The 18,160-nt window shown below is 45.0% G+C and overlaps 2 protein-coding genes across 2 annotated transcripts in view; both read right to left on the bottom strand.

The window, feature by feature from the left end:
- Positions 1-5,592, bottom strand: part of LOC111853483 (synaptic vesicle glycoprotein 2A-like) — a 44,568-nt gene extending 38,976 nt beyond the window's left edge. The window contains exon 1 of the mRNA XM_023830418.2: positions 5,459-5,592. The gene's annotated coding sequence lies outside the window, so the exon portion shown is untranslated. The remainder of the gene's footprint in view (positions 1-5,458) is intronic.
- A 6,837-nt stretch (positions 5,593-12,429) lies between these two features.
- On the bottom strand, positions 12,430-16,981 carry sf3b4 (splicing factor 3b, subunit 4). The gene is made up of 6 exons (XM_023830420.2): positions 16,858-16,981; positions 16,231-16,359; positions 15,378-15,920; positions 14,484-14,657; positions 13,282-13,434; positions 12,430-13,039 (listed from the first exon to the last, which is right to left on the bottom strand). Exons 1-6 carry the CDS (start codon positions 16,889-16,891, stop codon positions 12,873-12,875), a joined length of 1,200 nt encoding a protein of 399 aa, XP_023686188.1. The 5' UTR covers positions 16,892-16,981; the 3' UTR covers positions 12,430-12,872.
- Between the last annotated feature and the right edge of the window lie 1,179 nt (positions 16,982-18,160).

Raw genomic sequence — 18,160 nt, 5'->3', positions numbered from 1 at the left:
ATTTCCTCATCGTCTAGGCCATTCCTTACATTCTTGGAACACCAAGAACGAACAAACCTGACTAACAGATCTTTACAACCACAGCAGCTACTCAGCACCAAACTCAGGCCAGAACATCATTTACTTTATTATCCATAAACACAAATGTCCTTTTAGTGACACCAAACATCGAAACACAGAGGCACCAAACGCTGATCCTCTTTTCAAGGCCTGCGTGATAGAATTTCCATTGTAATCGCTCGATGCTCGCTCATGATGAAAAAGATGAACTCAAAACCATTCGGGGTGAAATTTGCCTTCCAGACAGACACAGCTGATGGCTATAAGTTGTACTAAATTCGCTGTGTAATATATCAGGAACCCAAGCAGTATCCAAGACGCATGCATATTGAATTAGTTTTTTTGCTTCTTCAGTGTCCTTCTACAAGAAGGTCACTCAGAAAGGTCATGTAGGCTGACTCAGGTTCCGAAATGCGCGACAGCCTGGAAGGAGGGTGGGTCAATCAGAGCAATGAGTCTCCCGGTGTTAGTGATACATGAAAAACATGTGCTAGCTGGGCATGAAAAACAGGCTATTTTTGTATGTAACACAGATCAAACATGGGTTGCCTACGTCATAGCAGAAGGACATCAATAAGATGACACTGACTATCCTCCCAAAAAACGCAATTATCGCTCAGGGCTGCATGGTTGTAATGGTAGCAGGTCTCTGGGGGCGACACCTCAATGCATTGTGAGCTCATTGCGCCATTGGTTACCAGAGTCAGGTGCTTTGAGCAGCTTTCAAAGCCCATGGAGGTGAAACCCCTTTAAGGGCATTTAAGAGTCTGACAAATGCTATTTTATTTCACTGTGTGTCTGTGTGTAAGCTGACTTGACAAGAACCTACACCCATCTGAATTAACCACCCCTAATGGGTTTGGACTGGCAGGCAAATTACTCGAAAGATCCACACACAATGGCAGTCAAATTCTACACAATAGTTTGTCCTGAAAGCTCGTGATCAGTCAGCATGTGAGCTTGCTGGAACTCGTTTTCCAGCACTCAAATGCCAAAGGTTTGTGCAAAATCTTGCTGTTTTTGTAGGTACAGGTCAGGTGAGGTTGTGGAGCATGCGCTGGTACAGCACGCTGCCGCTGTAGGTACGTGCTAGAAAATATATTCACCGCCATCTGCTGTTATTGTTATCACCCATAGGGAAAATATCTGTTCTTTCACAAACGTGTAATGAGGTGATACATAAATTAAGCTGGCATGAAGGCACGAGATCGCAGCGTTTCCACTTGCTGCTTGCATTTGAATCTGCAGTTTGCACCTCACGCAGAAACAACTTCAGAAAGACCTTAAATCGAGTCACATCACTTTGTCACATCACTTGACGCTTGATAGGTACAAGTGCATGAAAAACGTGTGTGAAAAACTTAAGGTCCTCCAGCAGCAGCTGTGAAGTGGCGCAAATGAGACAGAGCATGATGAAACACAACGAGATGAGACAGTGGTGCAATAGAAAGTATGCAGGAAATGGCGACAAACGACACAGTACTAATAAACGGTGTGCAAGTTAGAACAATAAATAATAAAGAGAATAATTGGCCACACGAATATGAGTACGGATGTGGAAAAGGATGACAGGATGGTTCACAGCCTGCTGGTCGAGGCCCTCATCCTGCAGTCCGGTCTGCCTGACAGCAGCAGGCCCTCACCCTGCAGTCCGGTCTGCCTGACAGCAGCAGGCCCTCATCCTGCAGTCCGGTCTGCCTGACAGCAGCAGGCCCTCACCCTGCAGTTCGGTCTGCCTGACAGCAGCAGGCCCTCACCCTGCAGTCCGGTCTGCCTGACAGCAGCAGGCCCTCATCCTGCAGTCCGGTCTGCCTGACAGCAGCAGGCCCTCACCCTGCAGTCCGGTCTGCCTGACAGCAGCAGGCCCTCACCCTGCAGTCCGGTCTGCCTGACAGCAGCAGGCCCTCACCCTGCAGTCCGGTCTGCCTGACAGCAGCAGGCCCTCACCCTGCAGTCCGGTCTGCCTGACAGCAGCAGGCCCTCACCCTGCAGTTCGGTCTGCCTGACAGCAGCAGGCCCTCACCCTGCAGTCCGGTCTGCCTGACAGCAGCAGGCCCTCACCCTGCAGTCCGGTCTGCCTGACAGCAGCAGGCCCTCACCCTGCAGTCCGGTCTGCCTGACAGCAGCAGGCCCTCATCCTGCAGTCTGGTCTGCCTGACAGCAGCAGGCCCTCACCCTGCAGTCCGGTCTGCCTGACAGCAGCAGGCCCTCACCCTGCAGTCCGGTCTGCCTGAAAGCAGCAGGCCCTCACCCTGCAGTCCGGTCTGCCTGACAGCAGCAGGCCCTCACCCTGCAGTCCGGTCTGCCTGAAAGCAGCAGGCCCTCACCCTGCAGTCCGGTCTGCCTGACAGCAGCAGACTGGGGCTCGGAAGACTGGGACCCTTTATGATTTAAAATGTCTCATTCAGGGTTAGTTGAGGTTGCTAAAGCCCCTTGGGATACTATCCCATCCATTTAACCCTGAAAATTAATACTAGCCTTAAATCTCCAAATATTGTCAATAAATTGGATAATGCCATCTGTAATGTTTCCTGAGGAATAACACTTATACCCTTCATCTGATTCGCTCTGCCATACAGTGTTTTTATTAATCACCATAACAGATGCCTGTGCCTTGTGGTCTTTGAATAGTTTACAACCTAAAAGCCTGCAGAGAGTAATAGGCAGAATTATAAAGTGTTGTGCTGGGTGCTTTTTAAAGGCAGGTGCGCATATAAATCATAGTAAGCGAATCACTACAGGGGGGAAACCTCAGGAATATGGTGGGGAAATGCTGAGGAAACGCTTCTCGTTTTGGCTGTCTGAGCACAAAAAGGTTTGGCAGAGGAGATGGGCTGGGTAGCCTGATCGCACGAGGCAGGGGTCATGCACAAAGGTCGCCGGGATGCGCAAACTGACAGGCTCAGACACCCAGTGAATCCGAACCCAGCTATCCACAGAACGATCCCTGCCGAGGAGCCAGGGTGACGGAGAAGGGTGGCTACGGGATTCCAACCCCTCCCAGGGAAACGGGAGGAAGAGGATGTCCGCTATCTGGCTGGGAGGTGGCTGGCTGGTTTACGGAAAAGCAAAATCTGGGGGCGATAAAATCGAACAGCACTGAGCCTCTCGCTAAATGCCCCAACGCGACACATCCCGTCACGCTGATGACACAGTGTCACAGTGAAGGCCATCTGCAAGCCTTCTGGGCAACTCCAACCCCCACCGCTGCCCCCTAATCACGAGCGGTAATGGCACCCAGATCCAGAGAGGCAATCAAAGTACAGCAGGGGGCAGCTGCTCAGGCTCTCCAGCACCTCAAACCAGATAAGAGCGCCGCTCTAATGGCCATTCAGAGAATATCTTGGGTGATGATTGGGGGGGACAGCGCCCAAAGGTCATAAACACCGTGCCACACATAGCAGCCAAAGTGAGAAATTCACCGTGAAAGACCAAAACTTGAGGAGGCCTCTCGTTATCTAAGCAGATCACAGCTTAACTAATGAATGATGCAAACAAGCTCATGCTTCTGGGACTCTGGTAAGGTGGAGAGGCACCTGTGCTCATTCAGGCACAAAGCTGAATGCACCACCAGCAGAATCAAACTGGCATCAGCTCTCACCAAAGCTGGGGGGTCCTCACATTTCCAGGTTTCTACACTTTTTCAGTCAGAAGATGATCGCGGTGGCTGACCTGTGCAAAAAATTAGCAACTCGTTTTTCACACAGGAAGCCATGTTTTCTAGTGAAAAAATATGTAAAGACCAGCACCAGGCTAATTGGCTTGAAATAGTCTTTCGGTCTCAGCTAGCCCACAAGCACAAGAAGCTGTCCCAGTCACATAGACTGCTACCATCTAGGCTGACCGTACACGGTTACCCAGTTCCCCACCAGCATCCAGCAGATGCAGAATTCGGATACTAAACGATATGAAGCAAGTTAAGACAAGAAAGCCTGATTAGTGTCAGTACACAAACCTGGCACAAGCCTCCCAGTACAGCACCATACACCAGTTAGTACCACCCTATTACCAGGATAGTTTCCCAATTCAATCTCAATTTTATAAGGCAGTGAATATTTTTACACGTCTTGCTAGAAATGAAGATTATCCCAGAACGCAATTCAACCAAAAACAAAACCCCAAATGAAGTGGTTTATTCATAATTAGTGTGTATAGTATGGCAATTTAGACACTTAATGTCCAGTAGAAGACTGTATATTCAGCGTGATCGTACAAACAATGTTAAATATTTTCTCCAACTTGAACATTATAGGTCGCTAGCTAAATCTGTCCAGTTTGAAGAAAAAAAATCATGAAATATGCAATAAAGGGCGATATGACACATTTTTTCTGAAGGCAAGGTCGTTTCAGAAGAATGAACATGCCGTCTCAAACGAGTAGGTAGAACAAGGGAATTGAGTACCGTCCAGCAGTATCAGAAACCGTCTTTACGAGGTTCTCGCAAGGTCATTATTGTATTATAATTAACATATAAGTAAAAATGTCTGTAAGCCCTAAGCTGTCGAATACGATGAAATGATAACAGAAAAGACATTTGCCTGTTTTTTAACATTATGGCGAATTGTCAAGGAAACGTGGGGGGGCACGTCAGCATATGAGCATATGAGCCATTCCTGCGATCATATTTTGCACCACCCTCGCTAAATCATCACCTCCTGTTCCCTGCCATGTAATATACGCAAGTAACGATAAAGGGACGTTTATTAGATAAATACATTTATGCTACCCCTGAAAATGGACAAGACACAATTGTATTCCGTATTAAGTTAAATATCTAAAGCAAACAATATAGTGCGTGTCGAATTTAATGCTGTTTGCTATTTTGTAAGAACCAACTTTACTGTCCGTCTATAAGAGCTTTAAAAATGACGAGCAGGTACCAGAAAATTGGCTATAAAGCTTAAGGGAAAATGTGCTCTGCTGGCCATCAGAGCAGCGAAAATCCAGTGTAAATGCAAATGTAAAAATGCGACTTGCGCTCTTCCTTGCGTTATTACGCAGCGCTTAATACTTCTATATATTCATATACGATTTGTTGCATTTATAAGAACAAAGTACTGCTATTTAAGTTGACTATTTTATATTGAATGTGGTAACATTATATTTTACTTGTATTCTACTTTTTGTCGGTTAAACGGATGTTTTCAGAAAATATTTACGTGAAGAAAAAAAAAACATCTTCACAAAGGCAAACGCGTTTATTTTTGGCATAAAAGAAGTAACCTATACAAAAAAAAGCAAAGGTTTCCTGAAACAAGCCCTAGGTATGGGCGACGTGCAAGATGGCTTCACGGTGAAGGCTCAATTGGGAAAAGACAGTCCATACGGACCTAATCACATTGTCCTCGCCGCCTTCAATCCGGAAACTACTGACTAAATAAAAATAAGGTGCCCTTACCTTCGCGGTAAATGTCTGGCAGCCCGGCGCCTGAAGTTGCGCTGGAGGACGGACGGCGTGGGATGGAGATCCGGACGATGCGGGATGCAGCTCGGAGCCTGGCGGATGACGGGGGATGGAGAGAGGAGCGCTACCCCAGCGCCCAGCTTCCGTCGTGACAGCCCCCCACCCCCCCTCCCCAGCTTTCGCTCATCGGCAGAAACACGCCGCTCAAGGTCTTGGGGAAGAGGACGCAGCAGCGACGGCGAGCCTCTTTCTTGTCTATAATCACTACTCCCTTAAAACAATCACTACTTTTTTACGCTTGTCTACCGCCTCGCCTGCAAGCCCATTATCACCTGCTCATCTGTCACCCCTCTGCCAGCGGTGACTTATAAACAGTACAACACAAAATCTGTAATACATGGCATACACTATTTCACATTTTTATTTGCCTTTTGCAAACAAAGGCATGTATCCGTATTCGGTTATGCAAATGACAGAATAGCCTACTATAAGCCAAATCTATAAACAATGACATATACTTTGTGTGTGTGTGTGTGTGTGTGTATTGCATGGTCTGTAAGCTGCTTTATTGACCAGGTGCACTTATTGATTGAGAATATATGAAATTGATTTTTTTTTTTGCCACAGTGTGCTCGTCCGTACTGTCACTGTTTTTGGGAAAAAACGTCCGTATTTTATACAAGACAGCTTAAATTTAATATGTTGACATTTATGCAAAAATAATGGCCAGGCCATCTTACGATTTTTGAGGTTTTGCAGCGAAAAGATTAAATGTGAATTTGGTTCCAGTTAAACACGTCGCATCAGAAAACATCTACGATGCATGTTCTAGATTATATAATCCTGCCGACACATTTGTTTCATTTAATTATGAATAATACCAAATGTAGTACCATAAATGTAAATGTTTCATTTAGCGAAAGGAGAAAATCACTGAGGCAATCATTAATCAATTATCAATATTATATGCGTTTGTTTGCTGTGTGCATATGATTGTCACTTTAATCATCACATCACATGACTAAGCAATCCTCACCAGCTCACTCTAGTTGCAAATCCATTACCATATGGGTTAATATTGGTCTCATTTTGAATTAACAAGTTTACACCGCTTGGGCAGTGTGGTTATGGGAGTGTGTCGGTACTTCCTGTAGTCTTATATGTATGCAAGTCTTGTAATGACGATTTGTGTAAGACATTAAAACGTGCACCTTGTAAATGTGCGCAGATTGCTGAGGCTGCTCTGAATTCTGTACCTGAGCTGAATCACAAAGGCTGCTGTCCACACAAGCAACTGCAGTCGTCATGCCAACCTGCCAAAGCTCCTCCCTCAGCATATCATCACCAGACCAGATGTAGGACTTAGCTTGGGGACAGAGGAGAGGGAGAACAACCCTGAGGGGGTAGCGGGGGGGGGGGGGGGGGGGGGAGAAACGGCACAGGGTGGAGGGACCAGTCAGAGGTGTTCATGCAAAAGGTCCCCAAATTGGTTCTGACACTAACACCACTTGACAGTTCCATCCTCTCGCTGGGAGAGATCTTCCCTGGTTCTTCCACCACATCTCCCACGGTGCTCATGGTAACTGACCTAGAGCACAATAAGCGAGTGTGGATGGGCTCTACTAAGAAGGAGGGGCCCCATCAGAGGCGGACCTACCAGAAGGCAAGCGTAGGTCACCCCCTGGGGCCCCTTAAAATTTACAGAAGTTACAGTTATGGATATAAGATAACAGAATCATTTAAAATTATTGCAACATACCTGTTACTTGCATTGTTAGTTTTCAGAATAGACAAAGATGCCCCCCGTTCCAGCTATAATGGACTATTCCTACTTTGAGACTTCACGCTACCCAGCTTCTCCAGTGGTAGGCTGCTGGTGCAAAGTAGCCTGACAGAAGAATAAAATAACGCAGATGCAAGACTAACATTACATTTCCTGTATCTGTGATACTATTCGGCTGAAGTGGGAGACAAATTATGAACACAAATAGAGAGAACACAATTAAACAAACATATGCTAATATTCAAGACTATCCTTAGCCTCAGCAGTGGAGTAAGGCGTAGGCTACATCTTAGCGTCACGGCTAAAGGGGGGATGCTGACATCGACCCACTGATATGACAGCCCCCCTCCCTCCAATCGGCAAATTTTACCCAGATTGGTAAGTTTTTCTGCTGGCACCCCAGCTAGCAGATTGTTGATGTTCCATCGTTTTTAATTCCCTTTTGGCTCTAATAAATAGCTCAAGCGGCCCACTTAGGACCCCCTACCTTTGTCAACCTAGGGCCCCCAGAGATGTCAATCCGTCCCAGGACTCCATGGATGCAACAGTGGCAGAACAAGTAAGCCAGACCTGTGGAGACATTCACAGTCCTACGATTATGACCCATCAGAAGCCTTCAAGGCCCAAGATGCCCATCACGAAGGTTAAAAGGCACAATGAGCAACAAATGATACTGACAGACCCACAAACAGAGCGACACAGAAACCTTGAACGTCATGCTCTGCTTATTTTCTACACCCCGGACTTTCCTGTGTGTCACAGTCATCCTGCTTTACGGGGACGTTCAGGATATAGGTCATAAATCTTCCCATTGCCTGTGGTTCACTTACATTCATTGTCCATGTTTACAGTCTATACAGAGCCTTTACTGCAGAATAATGGGTTGTAAAAGGCAACGGTTCATGTGGTCTGAACTCTACTTTTTCAATTTTCTTTCCCTGCATGTTGTAAATCACCAGGTACCAACCATCCAACTTCACCGAATGCGGACCTGTGCAATCTGCCTGAATTCATGGCAGATACCAGACATGAGGATTGGAAGCAAGTCAACTTTAAAATTTACCAATAAGGGAAATAAATGCATTTTAAATGTCTGCTTCTGTGGCTCTTTATTCTTTAAACAAAGTCACTGATGCTGCACTGACCTTAAAGGGGAATCATAAACAATGAAACAACACAATGTTCCGAGGATCAACACTGAGAAAAGCATTATGATTATTTGAAGGAATATTGGCAGAAGCCTTAAAGACGTGAACAATCAATAACTTAGATGTCTGAAAAGGGCAGCTGAATTTTCATTAGGGGACCAACCAGACATCAGTCTCGAGAAAAACATGGCTGTGATATGTAGGTCTTTGAAGAAAGAAAGAAAGAAAGAAAGAAAGAAATAGTATGTTAGAGAAGCATGCAGAAACGGTCCCCTTAAGACAGGGGTTCCCAAAGTGGGGGTTTATTAATAAAAAATAAAAAAGCCATTGTAACGGTAACAAGTCGATTGTGATAACTCTAGCAAGTAACCCCCCCCCCTCCGGATCAGCAAAATCTAACAGGGGGACCTGCCAGCCAGTCCGAGATAAATGGAGGTCAGGAGTCTCTACCGCTGATCTTGTGGGGTAGTGGGCTGAAATGTTTGGGACCCCATTCCTTAAGACAAACAGATAGTGTGTGTGTGTGTGTGTGTGTATGTGTGTGTGTGTGTACAAAACCAGTGATTTGCCCAGATTGGATGCTCCAGGTTATTGACTTCGGCTGTACTATGACCTGTCTCAGCATTACATCAGACAGCAGATTTTTAAGAATCCCTTGTTTTGTTCCCCATTTACTCCTTTATCCATCATGTACATGTTTGAGCCAATAAAGAGTGATGTCTGGCCTTTTCATCCAAATCAGAGAGCAGGCATTTGCCGGGGGGGCCTGAGCACCCCTCCCTTTTGCCAAAATGATTGAAAGTGCCCCCATTTTGATATTCAGAGTGAACATCACATGCAGGAAATGTCCCAATCACTGAGGAGGACACCTCTCCAGTGAGACACCTGCAACTAAAAAAGCCTTTGCCCAGCCATGGAGTCTCCACCAATCTCTAAGATTAAAAAGCGACATTTACAAACACCAGAAAATCCTCAGAAGACACCCAGTTAATATTTCTGCCAGTCAAGCAGAAGAAAAATCTAAAGACTCTAATCACATTGTTTTGGAAAGCCACCAAACTGGAACACGCCTGCACGTGCGTTCCGGGAAACTGGAAGATGTCACTTCCTCTGTGGATCATTTGAACAAAGGCAACAATGAGTGTGAATCAGGTTTACACCACGGTAGATATATGCTACAAAAACAACACGGCATAACCGCACCTTATAGCAATAGCAGCTTCAGGCCACATACCTGCACTAAGCAGTCAGTATTTGGAGGCCCTCCTAGCAAACACCCGCTTTCATAAAGGAGTGATGGTAGATTTCATGATCACTTTCAAAATCAAAGGATTAAATCCCAGCAATAAGGGACAACTGCTGTCCTGCCCCAAGCTATATCACACCCCCCCCCCCCCCCCGAAGAGCACTCAACTCTGCCTATAAACCATAAATGGGAGTGAGAAGCTTGTGTATCTGAAATGTTACTACTGAGACTCACTGACAAAGGGATGACTTTGTAATGCCTTTATTTTTACATTTATTTAGCAGGAGCTGTTATCCAAAAAGTATGTGTGTGTGTATGTGTGTGCATATATACACACACACACACATACACACACAGTCATGTGAAAAAATGTAGTACTTTAAAAAATAAACATACCAATATTAAATTTTGATTCAAATTATATTTGTATAGATAAAGGTGACATAATTGCATTACCTATGCAAAAACACACATTGTCCTCAAGCACCCTCTGATACGATGAAGATTTCATAGTGGATTATATGTTGGTGAGCTGGCCAGGTCTTGCTGTAGCAAAACAGCCCCAAACCATGACATTTCCACCCCCAAGCTTCACAGCTAGTATGAGGTACTTTTGCTCAAAATCTTTTTGGTTTACACCAAACATGACCTCTTTTATTGTGTCCAAATAATTCAATTTTAGATTGATCTGTCCAAAGCACATCGTTCCAAAAGTCCTAGTCTTTGTCTAGATCAGAGGTCGGCAACCTTTTTAAAGCAAAAAGCCATTTTTTCCTAAATATCAAAACCAAGATTTACAATGAGCCGCAATGGTTAAAGAAGGGGGTTTGAGACACGATTTTTTAATGTGATAGGGGCACATATGCATTTAATACAAAAACAAAAGTTCAAGTTCAAGTACAAAAAATAAAGAAAACCAGTGTCGGAGGGCATCAGTTTTAAATCACTCGGACGCGTAACAGCGCAAAGGTGACTAATATTACATCATTGTTCAGTTGTGTAGCGATAGTCTTCACCCTCATCCCTTCTTTCGTTCGTCTTTGCAGTCGTCTGGCCTTCACTCTCCTTCACTACTGCTGTGCTGACGAGCAGTGCAAATGTAGTCACAACTCAGCTGGCTATTATATATAAATCGGAGAAAATGTAATTTTTACGAAGACCTGGGAAGGCGTGACGATTTACTACAAAAAGTACATGAAAGAATTAGGAATCCCAATAAATGTTGAAGCGTACATCCAATCTCAGGTGCTTAAGAAAACTCCGGAAAGCAGACCATTTAACCAGAGAGGTAATCTCGTTTTAGCGAATGATTTTCAGGAAGATGCAAATTATGCAGTTAAGAAGCGGACTGACTCATTCACATATAGCTAAAGAAATATCTAAATTAAAAATAATATTAACCCATAAATAAATAATTTCTTTACGAAAGTATTATCATAATTATGTTAAGACATAAAAATGTGAATGCGGCTATCGTTCTGAGAAGATCCACAGTCACGTGGTCAAAGAGCGGCAGGTTCCCGACTCCTGGTCTAGATGGTCTCTGGCAAACTTGTCTTGGCCCGTTATTTTTTGACAGCAAGGGTTTCCTCCATGCACACCTTCCATGTAAATCAAACTTGCGCTGTCGCTTTCTCATGATAGATGCATGTACCTTGGCATCAGCTGTGGTAAGAGCTTCCTGTATGTCCCGTCATGACATTTTAGGATTCTTGGAGGCTTCTCTCAGCATCTTGCGATCTGCTCCTGGGCTGAACTTGCTAGGACAACCTGCCCTGGCCGTGTTGGCAATTGATTTAAATGTTCTCCACTTGTAAATTATTTTCCAGACAGTGGAATGGCTGATTCCAAACTCTCTTGAGATCTTTTTATACCCCTTCCCAGACTCATATGCATCTACAATCCTCTTTCTGAGGACCTTAGAGAGCTCTTTGGATCTCACCATGGTGATACCACTCATTTCAACAATAAAGAGCAAACCAAGCTAAATGTCTATGGTTTAAATAATGTAACCAGAATCTAACTCTAAGCATTTTAAATAGTGATGGATGTGTGAGTGTCCAAACTTTTCCTCAGTGGAAATTGGCATCATAGTTAATTTCTTCTGTTAAATAAGTGAATGTTTCGTGTCCTTGCATAGGTGCTATAATTACATCACCTTTATCTACAGATATGATTTGAAAGATTTAATATTGATATGTTGATATTTTTAAAGAACTAAATATCCCTAATTTTGGGGGTTAAGGGTCTGTGCATGAAAATCCCTCTGGAGACCATGGGATTCGAGCTGGTAACATTCCGAGTCAGCTGGGCCACACTCCGGCGTTACATTCTGCGCAGTGTTACGACCGACGTGTAGAAGAAAGCAGTTCCTACATTAAACTGCTCACTACGAAGTCTGTGGATTATCTTGAATAACCAAGTCTTGAGTCATGATTTCTGTTGAGATGTTGCTATGGAATTTTCCAGTGTACTTTTTTTGCCACATTAACCAGAGAAAGAACACCATTCAGTCCCATTATATTCGAGAAGACTGACATTTCTACGGCCGATATCTCCAAAAGCAAGCAACTCCCAGCAGAACCAGCTAGATGGATAGATAGATAGTGTTAAAGCCCCCCTAAAATACATCTTTTTTCAATTTAGGGGGGAACTGCCCCTTCAAGTTAACCAATGGAAACAGGGATAAAGCAGTCAGTGACTAATGTCTCCCAGGTAAATTGTGGAAGGTGCATCGTGCATCTCCTGCACGGGGGACACCTATGGGTGTGATTCATTCACAAATAGCTGTGATGTCAAACAAAGTTTAATCTCATCGCCAAAAGCACAACAGCTTTGGTTTCTGTCCACCTCTCCTGCCAGACATTCAAAGAGGGGAAAAAAAACATTATAAGTATCTTCATTCAAAAAATATAGTCACCACAATCTTAGTTTATGGTCCCAAGAGAGTAATTTTACTGTGATATAATACATTTGTTTTTAAAGGTCACTAAAATTACCAGTGGTGTTCAATTTAAAAAGTTATCTAAAGAATAACATCACAACTCAAATGAAATTTTGATCCAGGGAAGTCCATATCAAAGCTAGTTAATAAAAGAGACCAATTTTTATTAAAAGCTTTATTCCTCACGTCCGAATGCTGTACAGTGACAAAAATAATAAAAGAAACTAGGAAGCTGTGGAGCAGACTGATTCTGACAAGAGAAAGACTCAAAGTATAAAATACAGAGACTAAGGGGGCATTGGGCCTCTCATAGGGCCCCGGGGCGGAGCAGGGGGTCTCGGGGGCATGGGGGGCCCCCTCTGAAAGCCGAACGGAGGAGGCCGGGGCGGGCCCCCGCTGTATCCCGGTGGGGGCATGGGAGGGGGTCCCCGCATCCCAGGATGCACTGGGGGACCTGGGCCAGGAAAGACAGACAGTGGGTCAGTCACAGCATGGAACTGAGAATGAGGCGCAATTACAACTGACAGGGCTCAGTCAAACGTCGCACTAATCGGCCCGTGCCATCGCACACGTACACACGCGCCGGCTCGTCTCCTCACTGGCACCATCTTGCTACGTTTTGGTTCCCTACTCTCTCTCTCGCAATTTTCATTAACCGGCAAGTTATCACAACTTGGGGAGGGAAAAGAAACTCACCCATGGGGGGGCCGAAGGGGCCCCTCGGGGGCATGCCCATGGGCGGGGCGGGGGGCATGCCCGGTGGTGGGGGGGCGCGGTGTTGGCTGGCACCCGGAGGAGGTGGCACCATCCCTGGCGGGCCAGGGGGGGGCATGGGCATCTGGGGCATTCCTGCAAGACACACAAGGCAGAGAGAGAGGTGAACGCAGAGCCACGGTAACCACGGTAACCACAACCATGGGAGCGTGATTTGACCACACTAGATGGTGAACGATTAAAACATCTCCGTGATCTGCCTTTATGGAGAAATCAGGCTAAAGTGCACATTCTATCCAGTGCAGTTCTGTGGCTCATTCACGGATCTAAAGCCGTTTTGTCCTCCAAATCCATTTCCACACACCAGTAAACCGGTAACAGCAAACAGCAGGCAGTGCCTTTTAATTTTCCTCTCTCCCTGTCGCACCCTCGTCCCAACATGCAACACATTCCCTATGGGGCAACGCAGCGGCAGGAAACACATGGAGGAGTTGGCCCCTAAAAAGAATTCGACACTGATAACATGGAACCAGTTTGGATTTTCCAAAACCAACATGGGGCAAACAGTTATTTGCAAAAACAAGGTTTTCATGTCAGATGGCAGCATGACAAATCTTTTTCATCATCACAACAGAAAACACATGAAAGATTATGCTGAGTATGTTTTTCTTACAGGTTTTATTACCTTGTAGGGGCTTATCTTTTTAAATAGGTGAAGTAACTTGGTTGTACTATTAAGTAACTTGCAAAACAAAATTTAAAAACTGACATGAAAAAAATTGTGATATTATTTCCATATCGGCCAGCCCTAACCACAACACAGCTCCACTCAGCAAGACAGCGCCCCCCAAAGGGACATAGCAGTTACTATTTACTAGTAATATTTTGAAAAACCCATACGATCGGCAAACAGTGTTAACCTACAGTATAACTATACAGTATAACTAAATGCATACAGAAATGGGGCAGTGAGCAGCTCAGTTTCTGTGCCTGTGATCGGAAGGTTGCTGGTTTGAGCCCCGGCCTCAGCAGAGCAGTCACATGTCCATGGGCTCTTAACCCCCAGCTCCAGGGGAGCCACACTTTCGCATTTGAAAATATAAAATAAAGGATTTTATTATTATTTAGAAGGTATTTCTGCAGTTTAATCATAACCTAACCGAGGACGGTGAGAGGTGACTTACCTGGGGGAGGCATGCCTGCAGGAGGGAAGGGGGGTGGCCCAGGGGGGGGGCCTCCTGCCCCACCCTGAGGCCCTGGAGTCCCTGGGGCTGGGGGCATGGGCATCCCTGGGGGCATCCCTGGGGGCATGGAGCCAGGGGGCGGCACAGGAGGGAACGCACCGGGAGGGGGCACGCCTGCCGGGACAAAATCCAAGGTGAGGGACGAGAGGAGGAATGCGGCTCAAAACCCCAAACCCCCTCGGTCTAAAGCCGCAGCAATAAACAAACATTTAGAGGAAGCAACTTTGCCACGGTGTGTATCAAAGGCTGGGAACAGAGGACAGCAGCTGGCAAGTTATCCTTAGTGAAATGTTATGATGTTAATGATGACAGGTACAGATGAGGTGTGTGTGTGTGTGTGTGTGTGTGTGTGTGTGTATACAGACAATCCCCGGGTTATAATGGTCTGTTTTACGATATTTCAACTTTATAATGGGTAAATGTTTCGGTACTGTTCAATAAATTATTTTTCATAAAATAGGCTTTGAGTTAATAATTTTGCCCAACTGTAGGCTGATTTAAATGTTCTAACCATGTTTAAGGCAGGCTAGGCTAGTGTGTTTGTTACATTAGGTTTATCGGGACGTAACCCCATCATAACCTGGGAGAGGCTGTATGTATATATATATATATAAAATGTAGCACAGAAGCATACATGGATTCTGTTAGTGGGAAATGTGCATTAAGGGAAACGACTCCATAAATCAATCACGACTGGTAGTGTGACAAAACAGGAAGTCAAGGCAAAAAAACAAGCTGTGGGATAATCACTGTGATGCAAAAGTAGGTAGAGAGAGTGAGAAAAAAACTGGTCAGAGAGATTTTCCTGTGAAGGGGGCGGGGCCTCGGACTAACCTGGCATGGGGATCCCAGCGCCGAGCGCAGTGAGGACCGGCGTCGGCGCCGATGGGGGCGGCGGGGCGTCGGCGAACAACTGATGCGGTCGGTCAGCCTGGGACAGCGGGTTCTGTGCAGCGAGCAGGCGCTCAGCCGCCGAGCCATGGCGCTCGCCCTTAGAGTCCTTCTTAAAGGCGTAGGAGACAGTGATGGGCCGGTTGCACAGGTACTGCCCGTTCATGGCCTCGATGGCGGCGTCTGACGCGTCGAAGCTGGCAAAGTTGATGAAGGCGTAGCCCTTGGAGTTGCCGGTGTCGGGGTCACGCATGATCTTGGGGGTCTGCAGGATGACGCCAAAGGCGCTGAAGGTGTCGTACAGGAGCTTCTCGTCGATCTCGGGGTCCAGGTTGCCAATGAAGATGTTGGCCCCCACGTCCAGGTTCTTGTTGTGTGCTGAGGCCTTGTTGACTCGAATGGGCTTCCCATAAAGCTTTATCATGTTCATGATCTTTATGGCGTAATCGGCATCCTCCTCACTGAGAAACTCCACAAACCCATATCCTACACAACAGGAGGGTCACGTTTCTGAATTTCATGAAGACCATAAAGCAAGCTTTGCAGAGATTAGCTAACAATTTTATCTAAAACAGCAGGTAGAATATTGATAATTGACTTTTGACTTACACTCTCACCATTAATAACATTTCTGCTTTCTGGAATTTATGCCAAAAGTTTCCCCTTAACTAACCATTGAAAGTCTCACTTTTGCTTGGCGTTTTTGACGAAACCATCCTACACCACTTGCTGCCGGTGTAGTGATACAGTCCGCATAACACAATATTGCTAAGTAATCCCAACAACCAAAACTAACCTTGGTGCTGGCCGGTCACTCTATCCTTGGGCATGTGCGTGTTCACTACCGGCCCAGCCTGCAGAAACAGCTCCCATAATAACGGCTCGGACACTTTCTCGTCCAGGCCACCCACGTACACCGTGGCGTCTGCAAAAAAGAAACACAGCAACCAGTGGTATGGCCGGATTAGCGATGGGGCATAGGAGTCATTAGAGAGAAATACGGGATTACAGCAAACATGTCCACTACACACACTACAAAGCCTTGGGCTCTGAATATTCCAATGAAAATGCGCACACAGCCTGCTGAAAACAAACAATGGACAGTATGAGGTAGTGACTTTACCATATCGGGTTTACTACTACCTCAACACCTTGGTAGTTATGCTTACATATTTTCCTCGGCCATTTAGTGACCAGCTGCTATTTGAGCATCTGTGATCTAAAAAAGCCCAAGTAATTGGTCGTTTTCTTTTTATATAGCTCATTAGCAAATTAGCCTATGAATGCGACTGACTTGCTCAAGGATATCCAGTGAAAAAAAATAAATTCAGTTTCTATTGTAGCCACATTATAATAATAAACATTTTTCACCAAAGAACTGCTATCTAATCAACAACTTCAAATCAAGTTTGCGGAATATTACCCTGGTTTCGCTCCGAAATTGGTCCCGCCGCCATGTCGAACACGGCGTGCAAACGACGTCTGCCGGAAGCGCGCTTCCTCGCTGAACGTCCACTTCCGGAAAAAGATTTAAAGGAAGCATGACATGCCCTCTACTGCCCTCTGTTGCAAGGGATGTTAATCTTATGCAGGTCACAAATCAGATGTGCCGTTTACAAAGGTATACCTCGCTTAGTTTTTCTGTTTATCAGATGAAGATCTGCACAATGATGGACAATTGTAAATTTCCGTTTCTTTAGCCTCCCAGATAAGTGTTAATACTGTGTTTGAGAGGTATGCGTTTTGTTTTGGAATCTTTCTTCAGTCATGAGTTAGTCAACTTTTAGCCCATATTTTTAACTGAAAAATCCAGGCTGCATTAAATACGGACATGATGTTCAATATCTGTTGTCTGCAAACTTGTCCAGCAGGATTCCAGGACACTGACATCCTCTAAACATTACCATATCCGACTGGCTTGCATAGTCTGATTTTACAAATGACATATTACTCCACATTCGTTATTGTGTAATTTCTTTCTGACTTAATTCCTTTTCCTTCTTTAAATTTTAACGGTAAAAACATGGTCCATAGCAACCACATTGACTGTTTTCAAGTTTCTGTAGGCCAAGTTACGATAGTTTAAGATAGAAATCTAGCTGTACCGGTTTCAGAACAAGTTTAGCTCTTGTGAAATTTCACGTTACTTTAGGGTGGCAAGTCAAGTCACGCTGACCGAGCTGTTTACTAGTAAGTTATACCGTGGGACGGTTTTGTTACACTTCGCATCTCTAATGACAAGCCAACGCGAGGCATAAAAATGCCAGAAAAACGGAAAAGAGCGTGAGGGTTTCCCTGGTTCCGTTTATAATAATCAAAATCCTTAATATACCACGATGCTTATTTCCTTGGATATGGACCTGCGTCTTATCACCGGCGGCTGCTAGGACCACTATGAGAGGTATCAGCATGGAGCTGTTACGGAGAATTTTGTCAGTAATGGGCTTTGATTGTATGAGGCGCACAACATCGACACAGAGGTGCGTATTTTACCTATATCGCCTATTCGTTGCAAACTTACCAGTGCAAGAATAAATACAACATACTCATTAAGCGTGATAGACAAAAATACGCACCTTAAATGAAAGAATTCCAAAAATGTATTTATTTCATTCATTGACTGATGTGGTTGATCCACGTATCGGATTCACAGCTTAATTTGCTGTTATACACAGTTACACGGCATAATGAATGTAGCCCATTTATTCCATTCTGGGAGCAAAACA

The sequence above is a fragment of the Paramormyrops kingsleyae genome, chromosome 23, assembly GCF_048594095.1.
Source record: "Paramormyrops kingsleyae isolate MSU_618 chromosome 23, PKINGS_0.4, whole genome shotgun sequence".
Classification (NCBI taxonomy): Eukaryota; Metazoa; Chordata; class Actinopteri; order Osteoglossiformes; family Mormyridae; genus Paramormyrops; species Paramormyrops kingsleyae.
Note: the sequence above shows the minus strand (reverse complement) of the source record. Positions and strands in the feature narration are given on the sequence as shown.